This window comes from Centropristis striata, chromosome 22 (genome assembly GCF_030273125.1).
Source record: "Centropristis striata isolate RG_2023a ecotype Rhode Island chromosome 22, C.striata_1.0, whole genome shotgun sequence".
Classification (NCBI taxonomy): Eukaryota; Metazoa; Chordata; class Actinopteri; order Perciformes; family Serranidae; genus Centropristis; species Centropristis striata.
The window spans coordinates 16840601-16867660 of record NC_081538.1 but is presented as its reverse complement, the minus strand read 5'-3'; the positions used below and the strand labels follow the sequence as shown (position 1 = coordinate 16867660).

The window sequence follows — 27060 nt, the reverse complement described above, 5'->3', positions numbered from 1 at the left end:
CCGCTCTACTTGTTGGCATTCATTAAGCTGAATTACTTTGCAGTGCTGAAGTTTGCCCTGCATTCAGTCATATTAGTGAACCTAATTATTATGCAAATGAGTGTAATTATGTCAGTAGAGGCTTGTCATTGAGTGTTTTGAGAGCAGCACAAAAGGTTAGACAGGCCTTTCCAGCATGTTTAGAGAGAGATATAATTGTAAAAAAAAAGAAAAAGAAACTGCGAGAATGTTTTTCTCACAGACAGAACCAGTACAGCCTGCCCAACTCTTCCTCATTGCATGAAGGAAATTACTTTATGCATTATTATCAGTTGATTTGAATGCTGAAGATGTAAACAAGACAGCTGCACCACCACTGTGTCTTTGGAAGGATGTTTATATTCACTCACTGAAAGGGATATTTCTGGTTTACTTATCCACAGCCAGTGTATTACTTACAGTAGATGGTGGTCAACATGCACCCAGTAAGGAGAAGCAGGCAGGAGTACTGACACAGAAGCTAAGCAGGGGGCAGCTGCTAAATGTGTTTTAGCCACCGATTTACCTTGCTGTCACACAGACCCTCAGACAGGAAACTGAGGCAGTTTCATGCTCTCTTGAAAGCCACCAGACTCCATTGACAAAAGCTGTAATTTTACCTTGCAGAACACAGGTTTTGCTGGACTACTGTTACCTGAACCAATTACTGTGTTTACATTATTGTATGACTTTGGAGTTATATAGGGTTAGTTTGAATTAACCAAAGTCGCACAATTTTACAAACAAACTAATTGATCAAGGCAGCTGTAAACTAGAATCTCCTTTCTGCAAGGTAAAACTGTTGTTTTTGTCAATGGAGTTTGGTGGCTTTCAAGAGCGCACAAGGCGTGGTTTGACTGAGTACTTTTTGGAAAGTGAGTGTTTTGGTTACACCCACTAGTTAGTCTCGGCCTCTGTTCCCATACAGGTACTTTTGTAGCGGCTAACCAACAGAGTTCAAATGTGACAACAGACAGACGCGGCAAGCAGTGTTGCCGTCTTAACGACTTTGTCGATATTTTAAGCGACTATTCAGACTATTCAGACTATTCAGACCCCTCTAGCGACTCTTTTTCAAAAAAGTAACTAGCGCCACATCCAGTGACTTTATCTGGTGTAATTGGAGACTTTTGGAGACTTGTTCCTACTCTTCTTAAGGAGTTGCAGGTGCCGTCCCAAAGCAATCACAGGCGGCCCAGTCCTCCCACAGCAGTCTCTCCTAGCTCCAGTCCAGTCTCCAAATGAATCATGCACGCCTCAAGTCTCAATCGTATCCAATCAGCGTCGACTAGTAAGTAGCAGCACAGTAGCGGCTCAGAAAAGTACCTACCCGAGGCAGGTACTTTCTGCCACCTGAGCCGCTAACCTTTGAAGTTAGGCGCATCCTCTCTCCCAAGCCACAGCCATAGTGGCTCACTAGAGGGAAAAGTACCGAATGGAAACGCGTCTATAGATAATTCCCGACTTTAGTTGACGACAAGGTAAAGCCATGGATATATTATGTATAATGTACACTTAAAGTAGTATTGAGTTGTTTGGCTAAAATGTGTGATTTTGGTGAATTCAAACCAACCCTTTTTAATTCCAAAGTCATACAGTAACACAAAAACAGTAATTGGTTAAAGCAGTAATAGACCAGTAAACCTGTGTTCTGGAAGGTAAAATTAAAGTTTTTGTCAATGGATTCTGGTGACTTTCAAGAGAGCATAGATAACTGCCCCGTCTATCCTGTCAATAGTAAAGCGGCAAAAATATTGTAAATATAGTATACACTTAAACTGATATTGATTTTTTTAAAAGGTGGCTAATTTAGCTGCAGCCCCTGTCCACAGCAGTACATTGCTTAGCTTCTGTGTCAGTACTGCTGTCTGCTTCTCCAAACTGGGTGCATGTCGCCTGCCATCTACAGTGGATAATCCAAAATATCCCTTTCAGCAAGACATGATGATAGCACAACAGTCCTTTATTACTGTCATGATCACATACAGCATACAACCAAACATCTTGTGACACAGCTCCTCACAATAGTGCTTTTTTTTTTTGTGTTAGGTCTTATCTAAAGCCAAAAAGAAGAAGCCGGAGAACCAGAATCAGTTGGATTTGTCTCCGGAGGACCACAGCCCCGTAGAGGAGATCCCAGTGGAGCAGACCAGAGTTTACCAGAACCAACCTTCACACCACGAGAACCTCCCGTTCCCGGTCAGCACCAGTTCAACCCCGAAGACTCCCTCTCAGTCTGCCGTGCTCCAGAAAACCAGAATCAACCAGAGTGTGAAAAAGAATCCGGACCAGAACAGGGTTGATCCCAATGATATGGACCAGAACTGGATTTACGAGGACGGTGAGCCCACACGTGCACCGATCACTAAAGGGGGTTTTGACGGCAACGGCGCAATATGGGTAACCGAGGTAACCGAGCAGCCGGGCTTCCTGTTTCCAGTCGCTCGGACAACCACACAGCAGACGATCCGCCGACAAATCACAGAAGAGGCCTCGCTGTCAGCATTCCCACATCAGGTAGTTCACTAAACTCTTTAAGTCCATGTTTTTATTCACTTCACCCTTAAACCTGGTTAAAATGTACCTAATGTTCAACAAAAAAAACAACACAAAATGTAAATGCAAAGTTGCTGGTTCTGTTGTTCCCCCCACATACCAGACTAATATGTTTTAGTTTACCTTTTCCAAAGATTTGTCTCATGTTCTATGAAAAAAGCTGTTTTTGTTTGCTGTCCCTTCTACTTGAAGTCAGGGGATCAGGGTCCACCAGACCATGACAGAGAAAGTGGCCTCCCTTCTCCCCAGTCGGACCTCTTCACCCCTCCTGTGGAGGACATCCAAGTCACAGATATCTTCTATGAAGACACTGTCAACAACTCCCCACTAGAAACAAACACCTCTGCTGCAACAGTGTCTGCTGCTGCTGCTGCTGCTGTGTTGCCAGGTCAGGTTTGATTATTTTGGCATCTTTTTCACCAGAAACCTCTTTGGTTGGTTCTCCAAGTAGTGCCAGGGAGGATTTGAAGCTCATGAATATAAGAATGGGAAGCAGCAGAAGATTTTTTCTGCCACTGATCCTGCCCCTGTTGTAGTTAAGAAAGATTTTTAAAATGTTTCAAATACATTATTTGAGTATTGTTTGCAGGTGCAGTGTTCTGGTGTTCTGGCTCTGGCTTATATAAATTTTACAGGCTAGGCATAGTTCTCTGCATGACACGATAATAAGAATGTCATTAACTCTTAATAGGGCACTCATTAAAATATGTTTTTTTCATTTTCAACCCTAGAGAATATTGGAGGATATAACATACAGCCAGAATGTGTAAAAAGAAAAACATACGGACCCGGGGAAGGGGCGTAATATTTTGAGAAAAAAGTTAACAAGATTAAAGTGGTGAATCTGCGAGAAAGAAAGTTGCTTTTTAAAAAACTTTTGTCTCATAAATCTGCGACTTTTTTCGTGCTGATTCACCACATTAAATCTCTTAAATCTGCATATTTTTTTCTTGTAGATTTGCCACTTTAATGTAGTAAATTTGCAACTTTTATCTAAGTTTTTTTTCTAAATTTTTCATTTTTACACTGGAGGTCAAGGCCAATAAAGTTAATATAATTATATTATTATCATACTGATTGGTCAGATGTCATGGTGTCACTGTCTGTGACGTAGCCTGATCTTTGCTGATTAGCTGGAAGAAATCCATTTTGATAGCCACTGAAGTTACCAAATATAGTTCTTCGCCAGATAAAGGGTTAATGCATATAGCATACCATGTGATGTGTCATTCAGCATGTCACATGACATCCTACATTTCATTACATCATGACTCGTCAGATCATCGTCAATTCATTTCATGACTATTCCACATCATGTCCTGATATTATGCCAGGGCTTATCATGTGACACCACATCATGTAGTTACATCATGAAAAATCATATCACATGAAGCCATGTAAAGCCTCAACAGGTGTCATGTCATAACATCATTCTGTACATTCTGTCCCACAGGTAATAAAGTGGACATTGTCTCCCTGCCGTCCTCTGAAGACAGCGACGCCCCCGTGAACAAACCTGTAGCAGAAAGCTTCACCTCCTCCACCCCGTCCCTCCTCTGGATGACGGAGAGGGCAGCCACGGCCAGCAACACACTGGCTGAGTCAGTGTACAAATCATTCACCACCTCGTCTCTCCTCAGGGTGCTGATGCACACAACCCAGCCCATGTTCAATGGTAAGACGAACATCCTCTCAATAAATATATATGATATAAAATGGTATGGTTACTTCCTATTAAAAGTGGCTAAGAATTTATAATCTGAGGGATTTTACACAACAGCAGCAGTATAAATAAATGTTTGTTACTGTGGTGGGCTGGAATTAATTGCGGTGGATGATTGCCTTCCTCCCCTGATAGCCCACTACTGCTTGGCTAATCACTGCTGTGATCTTGGTGGCATGTGTTGTAATGGCATGGTGTGGATAATGCTGGTGGTGGTAATGATGATGGTTAAAAAGAATAAGCTGCTGTTGATTGTGATTAAAATGATAATCCGTGACTCTCTGAACTGCTGCTGAGATTAAATATGCTTGACTCTTGCTCAGATCTTGCAGCATCTCACGACTCCAAATGATGTCATATTTTGAGTCCACTCAGACTTCACTCAGGCTAATCGCTCCATGATTAGCATCTGCCTTTGGGACTCCTCTTCTGGGTCTGCATTCTGTGGTTCAAGGGCGCACTCTGGTGGTTGTTTTTATCTTCTCTCCTCACTAAATGCAGTGCTTACTTGATGATTCATTCTTGGCTTTCTTGATGCATTTTGGGTAGCGTGTCAGCATGATGATGACCAAAAAGTCGACCTTTGCTCAGTCAAGACTCTTCTGTCTGAATTTCTCAACTTCTTTCAGTCTTTCTTGGCATGGAGAACACATTTTGAAAGGACACATTACTTTTTGAAGCTCATTTTCAATTGGAACCTCAAAAACATAGAATCCTAAAATAATGGCTTAGTACCTCAAAATAATGACTTTTTACCTCAAAATTATAACTTAGTACCTCAAAATAATAATTTAGTAACTCAAAATAATAACTTAGTACCTCAAAATAATAATTTAGTACCTCAAATAATAACTTGGTATCTCAAAATAATGATTAAGTACCTCAAAATAATAACTTAGTACCTCAAAAATAATGACCTAGTACCTCAAAAAAATAACTTAGTACCTCAAAATAATAACTTACTACCTCAAAATAATAACTTAGTACTTCAAAATAATAACATAGTACCTCAAAATAATAACCTAGTACTTCAAAAAATAACTTACTACCTCAAAATAATAACTTAGTACTTCAAAATAATGACTTAGTACCTCAGAATATTAATTAAGTATATAAAATGAATGACTTAGTAACTCAGAATAATAACTTATTACCTCAAAATAATAACTTAGTACTTCAAAATTATAACTTATTACCTCAAAATAATAACTTAGTACTTCAAAAAAATAACTTAGTATCTCAAAATAATAGCTTATTACCTCAAAATGATGACTAAGTTCTTCAAAGTAATGACTTAGTACCTCAAAATAATAATTTAGTAACTCAAAATAATAACTTAGTACCTCAAAATGATAATTTAGTACCTCAAACAATAACTTGGTACCTCAAAATAATGACTTAGTACCTCAAAAGAATAACTTACTACCTCAAAATAATAACTTAGTACTTCAAAAAAATAACTTACTACCTCAAAATAATAACTCAGTACTTCAAAATTATAACTTAGTAGCTCAAAATATTAATTAAGTATATTAAATTAATGACTTAGTAACTCACAATAATAACTTACTAACTCAAAATAATAACTTAGTACTTCAAAAAAAAAACTTAGTACCTCAAAATAATAACTTAGTACTTCAAAATAATAACTTACTACCTCAAAATAATAACTTAGTACTTCAAAATAATGACTTAGTACCTCAAAATATTAATTAAGTATATAAAATTAATGACTTAGTAACTCAGAATAATAACTTAGTACCTCAAAATAATAACTTAGTACTTCAAAATAATAAATTAGTACCTCAAAATATTAATTAAGTATATTAAATTAATGACTTAGTAACTCACAATAATGAATCATTTTAAAATATTGCCCTTTTATTAAAGTTTATCATTCTCATTCATTCAAGAGAGTCTTTTTTAATCACACGACTAGGTTTTCATCTTTGTTTCAAAACATGCCAATGCTGGTGTCCAAACATTTTTTTTTAGACTTTTACTTTGGCTTTTCTTGCAGCAGTTCCACCCACATTCAAGGTTGAGGAATCAGTCCTTGACCAGTCCTTTGCCTTAACAAACTCTTCTGACACTTCGAGTGCAGCGATCGCCAACCCTGCAAATCCTGCAGTCTCTGTTTCAGAAGAGGGATCAGCTGAAATATTCACATCTCAATCACTCAACCCTTTTAAAGAATACATCAGCAGATTCCCTCCTTCTCCTGCCCTCCCTGAAGTCAACAGGAGTGGGATTATCTTTCATCACAATGACAAGTCCATGGAAGAGCACTCTATTGGCAATCTACAAGTGGATTCAGAGCAACCGCAGATCTCTACTACTGTGGATTCTCAAGATCACTTAATCACTGAGCAGCCCCTTTTTCTGCTGCCTGATTATACCTTGAGTACCATCAACTTATCAAAAACAAACATAGTGGTAGAAAAGACCCTAAACACTTCTCATGATCAAACTGAGGGTAAGATTCAAGATGATGACAATATCTTGCTGGAATCAAGAACAAACAGACATAAAGAAGACCACAACTTCACATCAGTCCGGTCATTCCTTGATTCTAAAAGTTTGACTTCGTCCATTCCTTCTAATTCAGACGAATCCAGCACAGGCTGGTCAGCAGAGGGAAGTGGATCGGGCTCCGGCCTTTATAGCAACAGAATCAATCAAGAATTTAATGGCATCACTACAGTCAAAACTGACTTTTCTACTCTTCCAAATTCAAGCTTCAAGGTGGATAAAATTGGCAAAAAGAGTAGATCAACAGGAAGTAAGATGGGTGGTGAAACAGATGGTGGTGCAGGTGGGACGGGAGGAGAAATAAGAAACAAGAAAGAGAGTGAAACAGAAGCAGAGCAAGAAATGGAGGAGAATGAATGTGAGCTAAGTGGGGAGGGAGAAGAAAAGATAGCAGACGGAGAACACAACAGTGGGAATCAGAGAGTGAGGAAAGTGGATGATAAAACAGATGAGAGTGGCAGACAGATCAATAGCACAGCAGGCTGTGACACGTTGGAAGAGAAAGGGGCAGAAACTGAAGCTGAGGCTGCTGTAAGAAAGACGATATACACCGAAGCCAGCAGTGGGAATGAAGTTAGGTCCAGTTTTAGAGTTGTGAGCTGGCCTGAGGATGTCAGTGGATCTGGAGAAGGTGGTGGAGATGGAGAGGAAGATGGAGAAGGAAAAGGAAAGAATGTCAGGGATGATGGAAAAGATATCAAAGCTGTAGTTGAAAAGGAACTTGGTGAAAAAGAAGCATTCACACTGTTTGACAGCAGTGAAGAAATTAACAATGATGGTGGTGATAGGCATGATGGGAAGGGTGGAAACATGAGTGCTGACAGACACATTTTTGGGGCTAATTCCACTCCGGAAGACAACAAAGAGACTGGTGGTAAAAGAGGTGGAGGTCTGGAGAGTGAAGAACACATGGAAGGAGGTGGTAAAGATGACAGTGGTGCAGCTGTAAGAGGAGACAGTTCACAGCAGTCCTCAAGTGTGGACGGGTTGTTGTTTGATGGTGGAACAAGTCCCCTGTTGGGGCGTCTCATCCCTCTGCTCAGGCTGACAGATGGCATCAAGGCCACGGAGGAGGAAACGGAAGGTAAATGTTACTTAATGCCAAGCTTTTCCTCACTTCTGTCTCTAACAAAATGAGACAGTTTTCCCCTCTCGTACATCTGTTCTCTCACATCAGTGCCAGCCTACAGTGTTTGAGTTAGGTGGCACTCTTTGTTTTGTCTATTCTGCCATGATGGCTGTTATTGCTAGTAACATAAACACTAAAACCATCAGTATTTAGATATTAACAAATTATTAAATTATTATAGGGTAAATAGACCTGCAATTATATAATGCTTTTCTAGTCGCTTTTCGACCACTCAAAGTGCTTTACACTACAGACTACGCTCATTCACCCATTCACACACACATTCATACTGGTGGCAGAGGCTACCCTAAACGGTGCTACCTGCCACCATTGGGAATTCATTCTCACACTGATGAACGCAGCATGAAGAGCAATTTGGGGTTCAGTATCTTGCTCAAGGATACTTCGACATGTAGGCTGCCACGGTCAGGGATCGAACCACCAATTATCCGATCAGAAGACGACCCGCTCTACCAACCGAGCCACAGCCGTGCAATGTGGAATGGGTCATCTTATGGTGTGTTCAAAACAGATGTTATTTGAACACACCATTTTTTTTTATACAAAGTCAATGCAACAATGCATAAAGTCACAAATTCATGCCGAATGACGCTAATTAATGACCCTTTTTTTGAAACAATAAGTATAATAAATATGTGGGACATTGAGTCAGAAAAGCCTCTCAGCTTTGAGATTCTCCTGATTCCACCGATGTCACTGACATGCTGACGTTGTTCAGTCAGAAATGTTTAAGAAATATATTGTAGCCATCTGTGGGCACCCAGAATGCTATGATAATACCTCATAGTTGTCCAGACGAAAAAATGAGATTGTGAAAAGTAAGCAGCAAAGCTGGAGTACCTGGTAAGTTCTGGATATGTGTCTGTTATTTAATTCTAAGTATCGGTTGTACTTTACTATGAACCAAGTTAGCTCTGGCACTAGTCCAAGTGGGTCTTGCCTGCAAAAATAAACACAAATGCTTCTAAAGTCAAACTCGCTTGAGTAACACAAGGTGAAAATTAGCTTCATGTTTGGTGTGAATACAGTATTACCGGATGGCAACCTCTGGGTCTGAGCACTAAAGCAAGTGTATAAGTGCCTTAAGCTTTCATCCTTTCAAAAAAACAGCAGTGGCTAAAGAACTCCGGTCCTATCTGAATCCTATCTCAATACAAAATGAGACGACTTCTCACTTTATTTATTACCTCAGAAAAAATTCTCGTGGTAAGAATATGATCTCTATCTCTAGTTTCAGGTCTTCTCCAATAAATTATCTTAATTGTATAAATAATAGTCCCATTTAGAGGAAAATAGATGATAAAGCAGGGGATGGTTTGGGGCGTGGCTACCTTTGATTGACAGGCTGCAAACATGTAATGTTCTCGGTTCTCAGGCAGATCCACCCCTCGCTCCTAGCCTGTCCCAAGCCAGATTCCCCTGAGGAACTGGCAGAGATGCAAACTGAAATAAAAGAGCAGTAAATATTGGACTTACATTAGCCAGTGAGCCAAAAAGTCAAAATGAATGCAAAGGTCATTCTATTTCTTTCTTTTTGTTATTAACTGTGTAAATCAACTATATAAGGCTATTATATCTTAATATTCTCTTTACACCTTGCTGTGCTGCCCCAAGTGACCAAAAAACAATTAAGGCAGGTTTAATGTGTGATAATTTCTCTTTGAAAAGTTTGAGTAACCATTTTATAATCTCACCCATAACTCCACCCTTCTTCCTCCGCCTCTCGTCTCTGTCAGAGGGCAGCAACAGCAGCCACGAGTCTCGTGTCGGGCTGGTGGGAGGCGTAGAGCGGGAGAAGAGGACAGTCGTTCCTCTGGCTGTCGTCTCCACTCTCACCATCCTCTGTCTGCTGGTACTGGTGGGCATACTCGTCTACTGGAGGTACACACACTCGCACAATAGCACACGAACACACAAGTATAAATTTAACCTGTGTACTTCACTTGAATTCTGATTTGTTTGTGTCACAGAAACTGTTTCCAGGCGGCTAATTTCTACCCAGATGACAGTGCGTCACCTAAAGTCATATCAGCTCCATCTACACCCCTGCTGCTGGCTACAGGTAACACACACACACACACACTCATAGGACTTTATTACATTATTATTTACACTACAGAGCCACCATTGGAAGCTTGCAGTTAAGCGTTCATTCTCTTGTTGCAGACGGTCACGAGCCACTGACAGTGAAGCAGTTTGTGAAGCATGTCCTGGAGCTGCACACCACCAACACTTTCTCCAAGGAGTTTGAGGTGTGTGGATTGTTTATGGCTTAAATAAAAAGTCTTCTGAAAAACTTTCTTCACAAGGGAAACATAAACAGCCAAAAGATATTATGAAAAAAGATTGTAGATAGATGCACTGTTGGGAGATCCTGGTTACATAAGATAAAGGGACCTCTTAGTTTTGGTTCATGTGCATACATAGACAGTAACTCATTTGTCATAGCTTCTTAATGCTCTTCCATATCTCTATTAACATCATGTTTTTTAGCAATATATATAAGTTATAGTATGTAACTTGTGCTGTATGCAGAAAGGGTGTTTGGTACTAACCATGGCGGGCTCCAAATTCAAATATGCGAACACATCAAACTGACGACAGGACTTTGTTCAATAAAAGCGTCTTATCTCAAGCTTGTCATATGAATGTAAAACAAGGCTTGAGAAGTGTGGAGTAATGACATAACTTACAAATCCCCTCCGCTCAGTAATGTTTATGTCCCCTAAAATGTCGACCTTGCCTATACTGACTCGTGTCTGCGCAAAGATTATCACTTGTGACAGGGCACTTCCCTAAAACCTGCCTTAAAAAGCTAAATCAGGCATGTCACTACTTCAAAAAGTTAATCAAAAGCTGTAAAAGAAACCTGAAATTTTCACTGTAGATTGGACACAAACACACTTTAACATCGAATCAGATATTATTGAATGTTTCACAACCACTAACACTGTGTCAGCCACTGTCAGTTGCAAGCTAAATATGCTAACTACCATTTACCATAACTTACCATTCTGATACGTCTGCTAGTTGCAGAATTTGTTGCAAAACTGACTCCTTATCTCAGTCTGCATGCACAAACATGTATGACTGAAGGTGCACTGCTTTTTCAGTGGTCAACCTGGCTCCAAGCCAGATCCAGAATTTCTCAATGAAAGAGAAAGAGTAGATGTGCTTTATTTATTTAGTAATTCTTCGTACTTTAAAATATCCCTGGAGGGGAGGGTTTAATGTTGTTACATACACCAGCCACTTCATTAGGTACACCAGTGCAATGTAATGTTATGTAATACAACAGCTCTGCCACTAACTCTACTATTAAAAAGAGTGTAGTTTTTCAGGTTTTATTTACTGTCAGAATTGTAATAATTCTACTTTTTATTATTGAGGTCACAGTGGGTGGTGGTGGTGTACTGAAGTGCATTATATTGGCAGGTGTGTATAATATTATAACACTACCATGTATGTAAACTGGGTAGCAAAAATTTCTGCAAACTACAACTTATATAATGGAGATATAGTTAAATGAATAACTCTCCAATCAAAAGTGAACATTATTATTATTGTGAAAGCAAAATTTCAGAATGGAGATGTTGTATTGGATCCCATTAGTGGACCTAAAAAAAGTGGCCAGTCGGTGTATTTACCCTTTATAACAGTCTGTGGATGCGTTATAACAATAGGTACATCTGCATGACATTCGTCACCTGTTTCCTAGCATGAACCTCCTGAGTAACACACACACATATAGGAATCATTGAAATGTATTTCTCCTGTGTAACTGTCAATGTGCTTTCCCTCATTTTGTTAGTGTTTCTGCTTTTGCTCTAGCTGCAGTAACAAACCTACATTTCACATCAGTCGTAATAAAGAGCTTACATTCAATGAGCACATCACAGACTTGTAAACACACAAAAGCCTTTGCAGTGCTGTACAGTGTAGAACTAAAGGCCATGACTAGTATGGTTGGAAGCTAAATGTCTGCAGCTCAGTTAGGAATATTAGTGTATTTCCCACTTAGCACCGCCTCTGTGTGTGTATCTGAACCCCATATTCCTGTACCTGCACTGACTCCCTGTCTGTCTGTCTGTCATCTTATCCCCGCCTTCCACTCTCCTTTCACCACCTCCACCACCATCGTCGTGCTTTCTGCATCCTCACCACCCTCCATTAGATTGTCAAAGAATCCTATGAGGTAAGACACCTACAGTATCAGCCCTCCCCAGCTCCAGAGGTGTGCCTTTCTTTTCCTTTCTTACAAATCTAAAAGTTTTGTTTAGAATGAAATCTCCCTTGTTTGACACTGTTGATAAACCAGTCGGCTTATAGGCTGTATCATCTGTATTTCAGATGTGATATTGAATGTTAACCTGGTAAATAATATAACTTATTTTTAAATGGATACAGTCATGGAAAAAAATATTAGATCACCCTTTTTCTTCACTTTCTTGTTAATTTTAATGCCTGGTACAGCTAAAGGTACATTTTTAGGACACATTTAATAATAAGAACAAAAATAGCTGATAAGAGTTTAATTTAAGAGCTGATATCTGGACATTTTCCATGGTTTTCTTGATAATAACCAAAATCATTATCAAGAAAACCATTGAAAATGGCTAGATATCAGGGTGGTCTTATATATTTTTCCATGACTGTAGGCTTTTTCATATAATTATGTAAAATGTGATTTTGACTTAACGTCTGAAGCAGAGCTGACTAACTCTGCTTCTTCAAATTTCCGTCTGTATCGAAAAGGCAATTTACCACTTGGAATGTAACTAAGTACATTTTCTCAAGTCCTGTACTCAAGTACAATTTTGAGGTACTTGTACTTTACTTTAGTATTTTCATTAATGTAACTTTTTACTTTAACTCCAGTACATTTAGCTGCCAGCTTAAGTTACTTTTCAGGTCGAGATTAAAACACTGCTCACATAAATGCTTCAAGAAATAATAATCCAATGATATATTTGGAATATATGAAACAATCACGAGTACTTTAACTTTTGATACTTTAAGTACATTTTGATGCTGATACTTCTGTACTTTTACTTCAGTAAGTTTTGAATGCAGGACTTTTACTTGTAGTGGAGTAATTTCCACGTGTGGTATCAGTACTTTTACTTTTGTAAAGGATCTGAAAACTTCTTCCATCACTGCAATTTACAGACAAACTGATATGGAGCCAAGGACCATTATAAGCAAAATTTTACGTGTCTTGTAAATCCATATTTATAATAATTTATAGTAGTGAAATAGAAAAAGAAATCCCACCGTCCCTGCAGATGCTCTCTGTCCCATCTTTGTTGAATATCAGGCTATAATACAGCTCACATACAGTAACATGAGTCTCCTGCATGGATTGTGAAACAGCCTTAGCATATTTAAATCAGGGATTAATGTAACCTGTTATTCTTTCTATCACAAGATCTGTATGTTCCTCCCAACACAATTCATTAATGTAGTTACAGCTTCATTCGCAAGTGCTTATTTCTTTGTTGTTTTGTCTTCACTGTAGACATTTAACTGTTGTATTGCAGTACTATAGGTAGCTGTAGACCAGTAGAATATAAAAAAGGAAAAAAAACTACTTATCAAGAAGAAAAACAGACACATTTCATATTCACTCCGGTCTTAATTGTGCTAATTAGCATGCTTAGCTTCCTCTGAGCGACTAACCGGAGTCTTGTTTGTGTTTATGTTGTTTTTCAGGAGGTGCAGGCGTGCACGGTGGACATGGGCATCACTGCAGACAGCTCCAATCACCCTGACAACAAAAGCAAGAACAGATACATAAACATACTGGCCTGTACGTCACTTTTCACTGATTACCGTTCAATATTTATATATTATTTTTTTTTTAAAACTGCTGTTATAAAGCTGATTAACCCTTTGTTCTCCCAGATGACCACAGTAGAGTGAAACTCTCCAACAGTCTGGACAGAGATGGGAGATGTGGAGACTACATTAATGCTAACTTTGTAGATGTAAGTATCAATCTGTATGAAAGTCACATTGGATGAAAGAGGGCGGAAATCCCTACATTTTGGTGTATAAGTTGTACATATAGAATAAAGTAATTCATTTTGATTTGCTTGATTTTTGATTGTATGTTAATATTTATACTGACACAGGAATGTAGTCAAATCAAAACCAGAACACATGATAGGTCAGGTGTCAGGTCTTGTAGATTCCATCCAGGGTTTTCTTGACTACATAGTCCTTTCCTCTGCAGGGTTACGAGCGAACGAGGGCGTACATCGCAGCTCAGGGGCCTCTCCGAGCGGGCAGGGAGGACTTCTGGAGGATGATCTGGCAGCAGAATATTGGAGTTATCGTCATGATCACCAACCTCAAGGAGAAAGGACGGGTAGGTCATAATAAACTCCAACTTCTAGACAGAAATCAGTGCAGTGACATCATGTACAGTACCAGGCAAAAGTTTGGACACACTTTCTCTTTCAATGTTTTTTCTTTATTTTTTATTATTTTCAACATTGTAGATTTATACTGAAGACATCAAAACTATGAAAACACATGGAAATATGTAATAAAAAAAACCTGTTAAACATACCAGAATATGTTTTATATTTTAGATTCTTCAAAGTTGCCATTACATAGTTTTACTACGTAGTTCCATATGTGTTTCATCATATTTACAATCTAGAAAATATAATAATCTACAATGTAGAACATTTAATAAAAATAAAGAAAACCCATTGAATGAAAAGGTGAAACTTTTGATCTGATGGCTATTTCAGTAGCCATCTAACTTTTGATCATCAAGCTTGAGTTTTCTGACATCGTTTTGCTTGTAGAATATGGAAAACTTCCTCTCAGGGTAAAAATATTTAAACAATAACAATAAAACAACAGATTAAAGATTCCATGGTTGCTATGTTTGTCTCTAGGTAAGTCAAGTACATAAGATCAGAATTTAAACAAAAACAACTTCAACAACAAAAAACATCTTTCTGAACTTTCACTCGACCATTTCTCTGAAATGATCTCGTCAACTCTGAACTTTTTGCATCCTGTCAAGAGTTAAAGAGCCAAAGTGAAAAGTTACAGCGAGAAAAGTGACTTCCATCATGGAAAATGTGAGATTTTAACTTAATCTGCTTTGTTTTCTATGTATTTTCCCGTTGAGATGTTGAGATCTGTCACAGTTTACTGATGTTTAGTCAATCTGCTGTGTTTAAACCCTCCTCCACCCCAGGGCCACTCACACTAGATATTAAAGTGGAAATTAATAAACTACATTATAAATAATGTAAGAGAGGATCATTTTTACCGTAATAAAGCACAAAACTGCATTTATTATATTCAATATAAAGTGATATAGTATATATTTATATAGGCCTTAAAAATGAATACAAAATATGGTAACACTTTACAATAACCAACTAAATAATGTTTATAGATGGTTTATAAACCAATTATTAACATTTACAAAGTGCTATACATATTTAATCTTAAAAAAAATGTATATGAATAATTTAAAAAATCATTAACATACTTAATATGGTGTTAAAAGTGTTAAAATGAGTGCAACTAAAACTATTGATAAAATTAATTATAATTGAATTGTTTGTTAATAGTAAAGAAACTATAAACTTACATTAATATACCATCTATTTGCCATTTATAAATGATGTAGTTAGTTAAACATTAATAAATTATGCATTTACCATTCTAAATGGCCTATATACGGTTTATAAATGATGATTAAACATTAACAAACTATCTGTTTACCATTTATAAATGATGGTTATTGTAAAAATATTTATTTATCATCTAACTGCCAGCCCACATATGCTGATATTTTCAATTTAAATGTAGCCATAAGCTAGCAGCTCTGAAGTGTTTGAGCTTTACAGATATGTAATTTGGTACATTTTCTATCAACATGTGTAACATAATATATGCAGTTTAGTGGTGGAGGAAGCTCTCAGACACACTCAAAAAAATAATACTGCATATTACTTAATTCAATCAATGCAACATTTTTACACTAAAAATATTGAGTTGTTTGAAAGCTCTCAGAGCGGTTAAACAAAACATGAGCAATGAGTAAATTTAAGTAATATTTTCAAGTACGTCTGAATGAATTGACTTGGCTCAATTACCACATAAATTGAGTAAATGTAACTGAAATATTATGTTAACCATATGGAAAACATGAGTAGAAATCATTAAACAAACTGAATAAATATACTCGAAAACATTTGTAGGATATAACTGAAAATTTGCTTATGATTTACTCGAAAAATGTGTTGTACTGACTGATTTTACACTTATTGTTCACATATTTTTTACAAATATTTAAACCATGTAATCTGTGAGTCAAATACTAATTCATTTTGAAGAAGTCAACTTAATTTATATATGGATATTTTACACAAAGATTCCTGTTGGAGTTCTTCTAATAAATTTTGATGTAGTCAACTCAAATACTCACCATGATGATATTCAGCATTTTTTTTAGTATGCATACATATATATTACTGTCACATTTACAGGCTCTTACAGGCTCTTACAGGATATTTTTATATCTTTCCATGAAATTATTGTGACATTGTAATTTATTATTGACTGATAAAGTGAATATCTTCTCAAAACTTGATTAATCAATCTCTTCCAAACATATCACAATGAAAATGAAAGCACAGTTAACAGGATTGTGTCTGAAAACTAAATGATTCCAACTTTATGGGCGACCTAGGAATATATTTTCTGTATGTATGTCATGTTATTCAAAACAGTGATGTTAAATAGTAATAAAAAGGATGTTAGCACTATAAACCGGCAGCTTGAACATCATGCTCATGTAATTCATATGAAGGCAAAATATTATAATGAGAAATTATTATTTGAGATAATCATTCAGATACACATTCAAAATAAAATAAATTCAAATATAAATTTGTTAAAGACAAATTACAGCAGAACTCCACTAATATATTTCTATATTAACAATATAGAAACTAAAACCAAACGTATACAAGACAACAGAGGACTGAGGCAGATTCATAGTTATATGGACTTGATCACAGGAGAAAGATATTTAAACAATAACAATAAAACAACAGATTAAAGATTCCATGGTTGCTATGTTTGTCTCTAGGTAAGTCAAGTACATAAGATCAGAATTTAAACAAAAACAACTTCTCAAATGGTCAAAAAAACATCTTTCTGAACTTTCACTTGACCATTTCTCCTAAATGATCTCTTCACCTCTGGACTTTTTCTTCACCATCCTGTCAAGAGCTAAAGAGCCAAAGTGAAAAGTGACTTCCATCATGGAAAATGTGAGATTTGAATGTATTGCAATGTATTTTACCGTTGAGACATTCAGATCTGTCACAGTTTACTGATGTTTAGTCAATCTGCTGTGTTTAAACCCTCCTCCACCCCGGGGCCACTCACACACTAGATATTAAAGAGGAAATTAATAAACTACATGATAAATAATGTAAGAGAGGATGGTTTTTACCGTAATAAAGCACAAAACTCTGCATTTATTTTATTCAATATAAAATGATATTTTATATATTTATATAACAGGGCTCCAGACTAACTCTAGAAGCACTGGTGCTCTTTACTTAAAATTTTTAGGGGCACAAGCAGAAAATGTAGTGGCACCCCTTAAATCGCCCTGCAACACAATTATTCACATTCACCATTTGAACTATATAAGGCCTACTAATAAATGCTCCCGTAATGAATGAACAACTACTTTAAGAATATGACAAATATTTAATTTTATTTTGAGGATACAAATAAATTAGAATTAAATAAATTACATTTTACATCCTTAAGAATTCAATATGCCCCTTAAATTTTGTGAAAGGAAGCAATAAATTATATAGTATTACATTTTGCTAATTATTTCTGCCTTATCTGCAGACTGAACCGTTGTTTCTTGCGGGTAAAAGGCTGTGAGTAGGGGCAATGCGCTTTTTTTTTTTTTTTTTAAATCATGAATAGTTTTTTTTGCCATCATCAAAGAAGACTGTTACTTAAAGACCCAAATACAGCATGATGGACAGTGAAAGAGATAAGGGGATGAATGAAGGTGATGTAGGGCTGGGCGATATGGACCAAAAGTATATATTATATAAGTATATATTTAGGCTGAATGTAGATATACAATATATATCACAATATTTTTATCGCAAAGTGATAGCAAATGTTCAGTCAAAGTCAAAGTCAAATATGACATGTCACAAGTAGTTTTATTTAAGTGAACATAAATACTGTATAACAGGAGTACTTTTTTAAAATCAAAGCTCCGTAAAGTGCACATTTATATAAAAAAATACTTTAAATAAAAATAGTCTATGAAATAAAATAGGCCAATCTTTTTTCTGTATAAATATATTTACATGAAAAAATAAATAACGAACATTACAAAATAACTAAATATGACAAACCCTAGTAAGGGCTTCATTTATATATAAAGAAAGAAAAAAAATACCTATATCGATATATGTGATATTGTCTAATTCCATATCACATTTAAAAATATATTGATATATCTTTTATATCGATATATCGCCCAGCCCTAAGATGACGTGTTCCGTGCTGTCTATAACGTCACTTCTGGACCCTCCACTCTATGCCATAGGCTGTATAAAATACGTTCTATGCTCACAGACACACACACACACACACACACACACCTCATACATTCATGACATAGACACACACTTTTTACTCGCAAAATGCGAGCATTAGGTTGCAGCCTGGAGCCCTGGTCTTATGGTTTGGATCGATCATGTCAGCTACAGTTAATTTTTTCACATCAGAACAGTGAGGGAAATGTGTTAATTGTTCTCTAGCTCATCTCTGTTGGACATCTGCTCTTGCTTTACCTTTGTCACCTCTCCACAGACAAAATGTGACCAGTACTGGCCGGAGGACAACCAGGAAGAATACGGTCCGTACCAGGTGACCCTAAAAAGCAGCAAGACACTCGCTTACTACACACTGCGAGCGTTCACTGTCAGAGATACCACAAATAAGGTATGTCACACACACACATACACCAACATATAATAATACTGACTAGAGATGGTCCATAGTGGGCTCAGTTCCAATCAGCTCTATTCAAACTTAAATAGAGAATAAAGATAGGATATTTCTTCCATAGCTTTATAATAACAGTCTTTGTGGTCCTCCAGGCTTCTCAGAGGAGAGTTGAACACACAGTCCTCCATTACCACTACACCCAGTGGCCAGACATGGGCGTCCCAGAATACACCCTGCCCGTCCTGTCCTTCATCAGAGCATCCTCCCGGGCGAGGACACAGGAGATGGGACCTGTGCTGGTTCACTGCAGGTAAACTGTGAATGTGTGTGTAGCATCATCCTCTTTAATAACAAAAAGAGAGCTACTGTTTCACATACAGGTGCATCTCAATAAACTAGAATATCATAGAAAAGTTTATTTAGGTCAGTAATTCAATCCAAAAAGTGAAAATAACACATTATATAGATCCATTACACACAGAATGAAACATTTCATGTCTTAATTTAGTTAATTTCTTCTAATTATAATGATTATGGCTTACATTTAATGAAGACCTAAAGATTCAGTGTCTCCAAAAAAATTAATATTACAAAAGACCAATTTTAAAAAGTATGTTTAATATGGAAATGTTGTCTTCTGAAAAGTATGTCCATCTGTATATGACTCAATACTGTTTGACTTGAACTACTGGAAACTGACTTTTCAATCATATTCTAATTGATTGAGATGCACCTGTATGTATTTGACATGTGATGTGCCACAGTGCCGGTGTAGGAAGGACAGGAACCTACATAGTGATAGACAGCATGCTGCAGCAGATCCAGGATCAGGGCATGGTGAACGTTCTTGGTTTCCTAAAACACGTTCGGACTCAGAGGAACTTCCTGGTTCAGACTGAGGTAAACAAACTGACACACACTCTCAGTGATGTCAATGTCCATCTAGTCAGTCCTTCTGACCACAGACTGTCTCTTTGTTTCTGTTGATCCTCTGCAGGAGCAGTACGTCTTCATCCATGACACTCTGGTGGAGGCCATCCTGAGCCGTGGCACCTTGGTGACCTCTGACCTCCTCCACACTTATGTGTCAGACCTCCTGACCCCAGGGGCGTCAGGCAGGACGCGCATGGACAAACAGTTTAAGGTATAGCATGGAGGCATTTTATGGCCCTTTGTTTTAATAAACCAACGCTGGTTTTTGATCATATTATTACCATGCAAGGGTAGACACTGGATTCTAGAAAAGTAAACGGCTCTTTGTTGTGTTTCAGTTGATCAGTCAGCGTCAGGCAAAGCACGCAGACTACAGCACGGCCCTGAGAGACGGCAACGCTGAGAGGAACAGAGCCAGAGCTCTGATGCCCGGTGAGCAGCCTGTTCACAAATGACACATGAACACAACCTTAAAGGGTTTTTTTCTGCTCCTTTTCAAATTGGACTCCATTTTCTCATGCTTATCTTGTGTCTAAGTGACTAATGGGGACAACATTTTTTAAATTGCTGCAGTATTGAGAAAGAAGAAGTTTGCCACTGATGGGCTAAGATTGTTAAGAGGACAGGGGTTCCCAAAGGACCCACATATAGCATCAGCCTCTGGTTAAGACTCCCCTGATGCAAATTATTTTGAAATGAAAGGTACATTATGATGGCAAATATCAAAAATCAACAAACAGCTTCTCACTAAATTTTCCTTATTTTTATTTTAATAATCAGTCTTTCTTCTGTTTTAAACAGTCCTTGTCATTTCTTACAGTAATATTACCAGTAAAAATATTTTCTTTTAGAATTTTAGACCTATTTATTGATTCCATTCAGTGTCTTCAGGTATAGTAGACACACTAAAAATGATCTAGTAAATGAGACAATAACGTTGCCACAAGATTTTAATAAATCAAGTGAGGAGTCGTCTCATTTTGTATTGAGATAGATAGGACCGGAGTTCTTGTGCAGTGGTCGCTGTTGGCGACCCCTGTTGGATTTTTGAAAGGATGCAGGCTTAAGGCACTTCCACATTTGCTTCACTGCTCAGACCGGGAGGTTGCCACCTGGTCTGGACCCACACTTTGAAAAACAGTGTATTGAGACAACATTATGGAAAGATGGAGAAGTCTTGTTGACTAGTTGCCATTGGAAACATGAGTGAGAAGAGTGCCGGTGAAAGTTAGAGAAAGCGTTGCTCTGTGCTTTCTAAAAGATTTTCTATAAAAACACTGGTTATTGTTTGGGACCATCAGATTGGCAAGACGACCATTTTGACCAGGATGAGTACATCCAGCCAAAAAGGAGAAGAAATCCTATACTAAAGCATTTTTCCCAAAGAAAAATGCTTTTCCAAGAGTGGGGCGAGACCTGCTGCAGACAGAGTGGACGTGGGCTAATTATTAACTATCGATAACGGCAACTTCTCCATCTTTCCATAATGTTGTCAGACACATCTAAAGACAAACCTGTCAGTGGCAAGAACAAGTACTTTACCTAAACGCATATTGACGTTGCAAAGTTGCCCCCTGCGATTACATTTTAGCTAATTTTACGGTGTCCGGCTGCAGTGCTCTCAGTCAATACTGGAGCAGTTTAAAAACTGTTATCCCCAGAAGTCACTCAGACACAAAAAGCATGGTTGAAAACTATGGGAATTCCCCTTTAAGTGTGTGGTAGATTGAGGTACATATGACTGTTGTTGTGACTGGTTAGCCTACCTGTGTGGTGAAAACAGGCTCTTGACTCGTGTCTTTGTGTTTTTCTACAGTGGAAAGATCAAGAGTGTGTCTGTCCGCTTCAGAGACAAACTCCACAGGATACATCAACGCCTCCTACGTCATGGTGAGACAACTGGGAATGGTGTTGTTTTATTAAATCGCACTTCTGATGTTTATAAGACGTCAACAAAACATCTTCTGATAGTTTGATGCTGCTGCTGTTTGACAGGGACACCACCACAGTAAGGAGTTCATAGTGAGCCAGACTCCTCTGAGCAGCACCGTGGCAGACTTCTGGAGAATGATCTGGGAACACGGCACACACACTGTTGTCCGTCTGCCAGACACACACTGTCAGGTACAACACACACATACTTTACTCTGCAGCACTTGAAGTAAAATTCTGCCAGTTTTCAACCGGCTTTGTTTCATACAAGTGCAGGTGGTATCAAGCATTTAATTTCATCTGGTGGACTTTAGCAAATGACCTGGAGGCTCTGCAAGCTGCTATCATGGAGGGAAGCCAAACACCATTCATCTGCACATACCCACAATGCAAAGACATAAAGCTGGTTGAAAATTGGCAAAGTTTCCCTTTAATGATTGTATAAAAACACAAACTCTGGCATGTTTTCCTGTTTATGTCAGAGTGAAGAGGGGGAGTCTACTGTTTACTGGCCCAGCAAAGACCAGCCAATGAGCTTTGAGGGTTTCACTGTGTCATACTTGGGGGAGGAGCATGTGTGTCTGTCCAACGACGAAAGACTTTTGGTGCAGGACTTTACAATGCACTCTCCACAGGTAATACACACACAGTCTGCTGTTTATTGCCAGTAAAGGAAGTAATTTGAGATACTGCTGCTGTCTCTCTCTCACATCTCCCTGATTTTCTGCTATTCTCCACCTCTTTGTAGAACAATTATGAGTTCGAGGTGCGTCAGTACAGCGCCCCCTGCTGGCCCAACCCAGACAGTCCCATCAGGAACAGCTTTGATGTGGTCAGCACAGTCAGAGAGCACAGCAGACACTCTGACTGTCCTACAGTGGTGTATGACCCGTGAGTACAACACAGACAGGCATTCATATGACATTTTGTTGATTCGTTGTGAGGGTAAATCTGTGTGTGTGTGTGTGTGTGTGTGTGGGTGTGTGTGTGTGTGTGTGTGTGTGTGTGTGTAGGTTGGGAGGTGCTACATCAGGGCTGTTCTGTGCCCTCACCACTCTGTCCAGTCAGCTCGAAGAGGAGGGAGCAGTAGATGTTTACCAGGTAGCACGGATGACCAACCTCATGAGGCCTGGGGTGTTTAATGATATTGTAAGTAGGAATGTAGCTTATAGTAATCATATGCATAATATAGATAGATAGATAGATAGATAGATAGATAGATAGATAGATAGATAGATAGATAGATAGATAGATACATACATACATACGTACATACATACATACGTACATACATACATACATACATACATACACACATACATACATACAGGAGTTTATTGTCCACCGTGGTGGTCTTTGGCTTCTCCAATATATAAGATACAAACATGACACTATTAAAAACATACAATCTATGAATATACATAAATACACTAATAATACACTACACACCAATAAAAATATACAGCAACAAACAATTGTGCAAATGGGCAGGAACCAGCAGCAGCAGGTGAACACTTTTGATGTGAAGAATCTACAAATATCTGTTTAGCCTTCCCTGCAGTCTGTTGTGCAGACTGCAGGGAAGATTTTCACAAGAATTGTGAAAATCTTGTTCTTGTCCTTCACACTCAAATTACCAAACCAAGAAGTTTTATCAGACTTTAAAATGCTTTCAACCAGTCCCTCGTAAGCCATCTCAAGAATTTGTTGGCTTAACACCAAAGCTTCTCAGCTTCCTGATTAAAAACAGTTGCTGGTTGGCTATCATAAAAAAAACTCAATTTTCGAATTTTCATGAAAACTTAGTTTGATCTAAAATCGTGCCCAGGTACTTAAAATGCTCCACTACTTCCACAGGCTGGTTGTTAGTACAACAGGGGCCATGTTACTGACACCCCTTTTAGTTTGTACAAATAGTTATTTGGTTTTCACACACAAGGTACTCTTTTCTCTCCGTCAACACATTATGAATATTAAAATGACAATGCCGTAAGCAACTTCAGTAGCTGGTAAGGGCTATTTCTAAAGATATTTTTTGAAGTGTTGTTGTGTGAGGGACTTACCCACAGTCAGTGTGTTACCTGCAGTAAATGAATACGGTTGCTTTGGACTTTACAACATCAGAAAAATCAGACCTTACCTAACTCAACATGCTACTCAACTCCTGACACAAGCTGTCATCATCTCAAAACTTGGCTACTGCAACGCCCTCCTGACGGCCTGTCAGCCTCCATAGTAAAACCGATTCAGATGATCCAGAACGCGGCGGCGCACCTGGTCTACAACCAGCCAAAAAGGTCACATTTCACACCCCTGCTGCAGCCCGCATCAAATTCAAATCTCTAATGCTCCCTACTAAGTTGTCTCCGGTACTGCACCCACCTACCTGAACGCTCTAATACAGGCATACGCTACCTCACGACTGTTGCACTCTTCCAATGAAGAGGTTTCCCGTTGGTGGAACCACTACCAGTTCCTACCAGAGCAGGGGCGTCCCTCTCTACCTTTAAAAACCTCCTGAAGACCCAGCTCTTCAGAGCGCATCTTCTCTCCTAGCACCACACCACAACTCTAGTCCTTAAAGAATCCTCACTAGACCTTATTGCTGCACTAATGGCTCTTATCGATCTATACCTTGTTTGTTCCCCTTTTTCCTGTAAGTCGCTTTTGGATAAAAGCGTTTGGTAAATGACTAAATCTAAATGTAAAAACCACTTAAAAAAATCTAAACTATCGCTGTAAAATAAGATATAGTTCAATCTTGAATGTGTGTTTTGCCCCCACAGGAGCAGTACCAGTATCTGTACCGAGCCGTGCTGAGTCTGGTGAGCAGTCAGGAGGACCAGAGAGCACTGCAGAGTCCAGAAACCAACGGATCTGTACCTCTGGGACAGACTAACATCGCTGAGAGCCTGGAGTCACTCATGTAGACTCTCTCTCACACACACACACACACACACACACACACGTATAGGTGGCTGAGGTTTGTCCTGACATGAGATGAGAGCATGTGTGTGTGGTTCAGCTGTGTCCACTGGGCCTGTGGCAGCTTCAGACAGCTCAGTAAAAGTGACAACATTTAGTTATCAAACTGTCAGTGTATGAAAGCTCAGCAGACTCAGCTACAGAATCAGCAGACACAGCTCATTCTGATGTTCACCCTCATGTCAGATAAAGGGACCAACCGGCCATGATGTGAATCATCCTCTAACAGAGAAAAGGTACCATTTTCTAATAGGGCGCTGTTTATAAAAGATTCATTTTAGTTAACTAATAGTGTTATTAATGGTTACTGGAGCAGTGTGTAGGATTTAGGAGGATCCAGTGGCAGACGTTGAATATCCATTATAATGTTTTCATTAGGGTCTAATCACATGAAACTAAGAATTGTTGTGTTATCGTTAGCTTGTCATATCTACACAGGGAGCAGGTCCTATACCGGTTTTCGACCAACGCTAGTTCTTCTGCTGGGCCGATGCCAGGGCACATTTGCAGTTGGTTCAACTTGCGAACCTTCTCAGAACCTGCATGCTTTTCCACAAGCTCAAGAGCCACACCATTACATCTCTCAGCTAGCATAATAACAACAACAACGTCTCTTTACAAATGTTGCTCTTAGCTTGGCGAACCTAAATTGGCATCCAAACACCACTGATACAACACATTTTTTCTGTTCATCTTGATCAATTTGGACAGCGATTATTTTTTTATTAACGCTGAACGTGAGATGTTAATGTGAGACTTTGTTACCAGCTAATGTTAGCCTGCTTATGCTAGCCTGTATCGTAGCCAGTTAAACAAATTAAATTAAATAGATGATACATGTTTTAGTTGGTCTTGTTGGTCATGATAATCCCGCCCCCAGCCCCTGTCGTAAGTGGTTCATGGTTTGAGACCAGCAAAGAGTTGGTGCCTCTCTGGAACCAGTTTTCCTGGCCGAGAGCCGGTTCTTTAGCTGTCGAAACGCGAGGAACTGGTTCAAGATTAGGCACCGGCTCCAACTGGCTCTGGAACTGCCTTGGTCGTAAATTTGTATTAAAGGAGTCCCTCATGTTGCACTATCATGTTTCTACTGTAGCCCAGAATGGACAAACCAAACATTGGCTCTAGAGGGGGCCTTTAGGAGTTTTATGTTACCTGTAGGCCACCGTAGGTTCTCCGTTGGAAACGGAGGGGTATTCAGTTAGTCGCAATGTGTAACCTCACTGCAAGATGCCACAATTATTAAATGGTTTACTAATGCCTCATAGATCAGTTATAGGACTTTGGATTAACTGTGCTGACAGGTTGTGAAACCTTGCTTTCACTGGTCAGCCAGTTCTTTTTGGAAAAATGCTGTGGATGATAAAAGCCAACGTCCATTTAGTTAAATTATTACTTAATTCTTGATAGCTTATGAATTAAGTGAGCATTTATTTATGAATTACTAAGATTTTTAACTGCATTTCTACCAAGTAGGAAGGATCAACACCAGTCAGGTCAGGTAACTGATTTAAAAACACATTACGAAATTACTTATTAACCATTAATAAAGCCATTGGTTACAGTTCAGGAATCCTTTATAACAGATCCATTGTTAGAAAGTGGTACCAAAAAAACTTCACTGCCTTTCCAACAAGAAACTACAAACTTTCAAATGTCAGATCTGTTGCCGGTCAGCATGGAGCCTAAAGCTGCAGAGCTCCAACAAAAACCTTTTCAAAGGTGTTTAAATAAAACAAAATTAAGTTGAAATCAACAAAGAATTTCTACTGAAACATTTCTTGATTGTTTAATTATCGAAATGAAAATTTTCCATTGAATTATTTTCCATTACAGACTACCTTAAATGCATATTTTCTGTCTGTTTTAATATTTCAATAACACTAACTCTTGTCTTCTGGAAGACAGGAATAAATATGATATTAAAAAAATCAATTCGCAAACAGGCAAAACAAATAAACACAAATTAGAAACAACTGAAAGAAAACAGGATGACTTCAATGATGAAAAAGGGAAATGATGCTTAACTCTTGATTTCCTTTATATTTTATGCACTGCATTAACCAGCAGATTTTGGGGCTCAAACTACCACTTATCCTTATTACGATAATATTTTGAATAACCAAAATCTCTTCAGGCCTCACTAGTGACTCTAAACTGACTGCTGGTATTAACTGCTGTTGAGTTTCTCTGTTTGTCT

At 38.3% G+C, this 27060-nt stretch overlaps 1 protein-coding gene across 3 annotated transcripts in view; it reads left to right on the top strand.

Moving 5' to 3' along the window:
* Positions 1 to 26270, top strand: part of ptprz1b (protein tyrosine phosphatase receptor type Z1b) — a 94880-nt gene extending 68610 nt beyond the window's left edge. Inside the window, exons 12-33 of one of the 3 annotated variants that reach the window (XM_059325500.1) lie at positions 2068 to 2359; positions 2459 to 2535; positions 2767 to 2962; positions 4028 to 4249; positions 9716 to 9860; positions 9950 to 10041; positions 10146 to 10231; positions 12154 to 12174; positions 13692 to 13788; positions 13884 to 13966; positions 14215 to 14349; positions 18876 to 19007; positions 19166 to 19323; positions 19778 to 19913; positions 20011 to 20157; positions 20285 to 20378; positions 21763 to 21836; positions 21942 to 22070; positions 22361 to 22513; positions 22627 to 22769; positions 22892 to 23027; positions 24665 to 26270. In XM_059325500.1, the coding sequence (XP_059181483.1) occupies positions 2068 to 2359; positions 2459 to 2535; positions 2767 to 2962; positions 4028 to 4249; positions 9716 to 9860; positions 9950 to 10041; positions 10146 to 10231; positions 12154 to 12174; positions 13692 to 13788; positions 13884 to 13966; positions 14215 to 14349; positions 18876 to 19007; positions 19166 to 19323; positions 19778 to 19913; positions 20011 to 20157; positions 20285 to 20378; positions 21763 to 21836; positions 21942 to 22070; positions 22361 to 22513; positions 22627 to 22769; positions 22892 to 23027; positions 24665 to 24808 (2892 nt within the window). In that variant the 3' untranslated portion in view covers positions 24809 to 26270. Of the gene's footprint in view, positions 1 to 2067; positions 2536 to 2766; positions 2963 to 4027; positions 4250 to 9715; positions 9861 to 9949; positions 10042 to 10145; positions 10232 to 12153; positions 12175 to 13691; positions 13789 to 13883; positions 13967 to 14214; positions 14350 to 18875; positions 19008 to 19165; positions 19324 to 19777; positions 19914 to 20010; positions 20158 to 20284; positions 20379 to 21762; positions 21837 to 21941; positions 22071 to 22360; positions 22514 to 22626; positions 22770 to 22891; positions 23028 to 24664 lie in introns of all 3 variants that reach the window. The other 2 variants (XM_059325498.1, XM_059325499.1) reach the window with 2 other exon arrangements.
* The last annotated feature ends 790 nt before the right edge of the window (positions 26271 to 27060 follow it).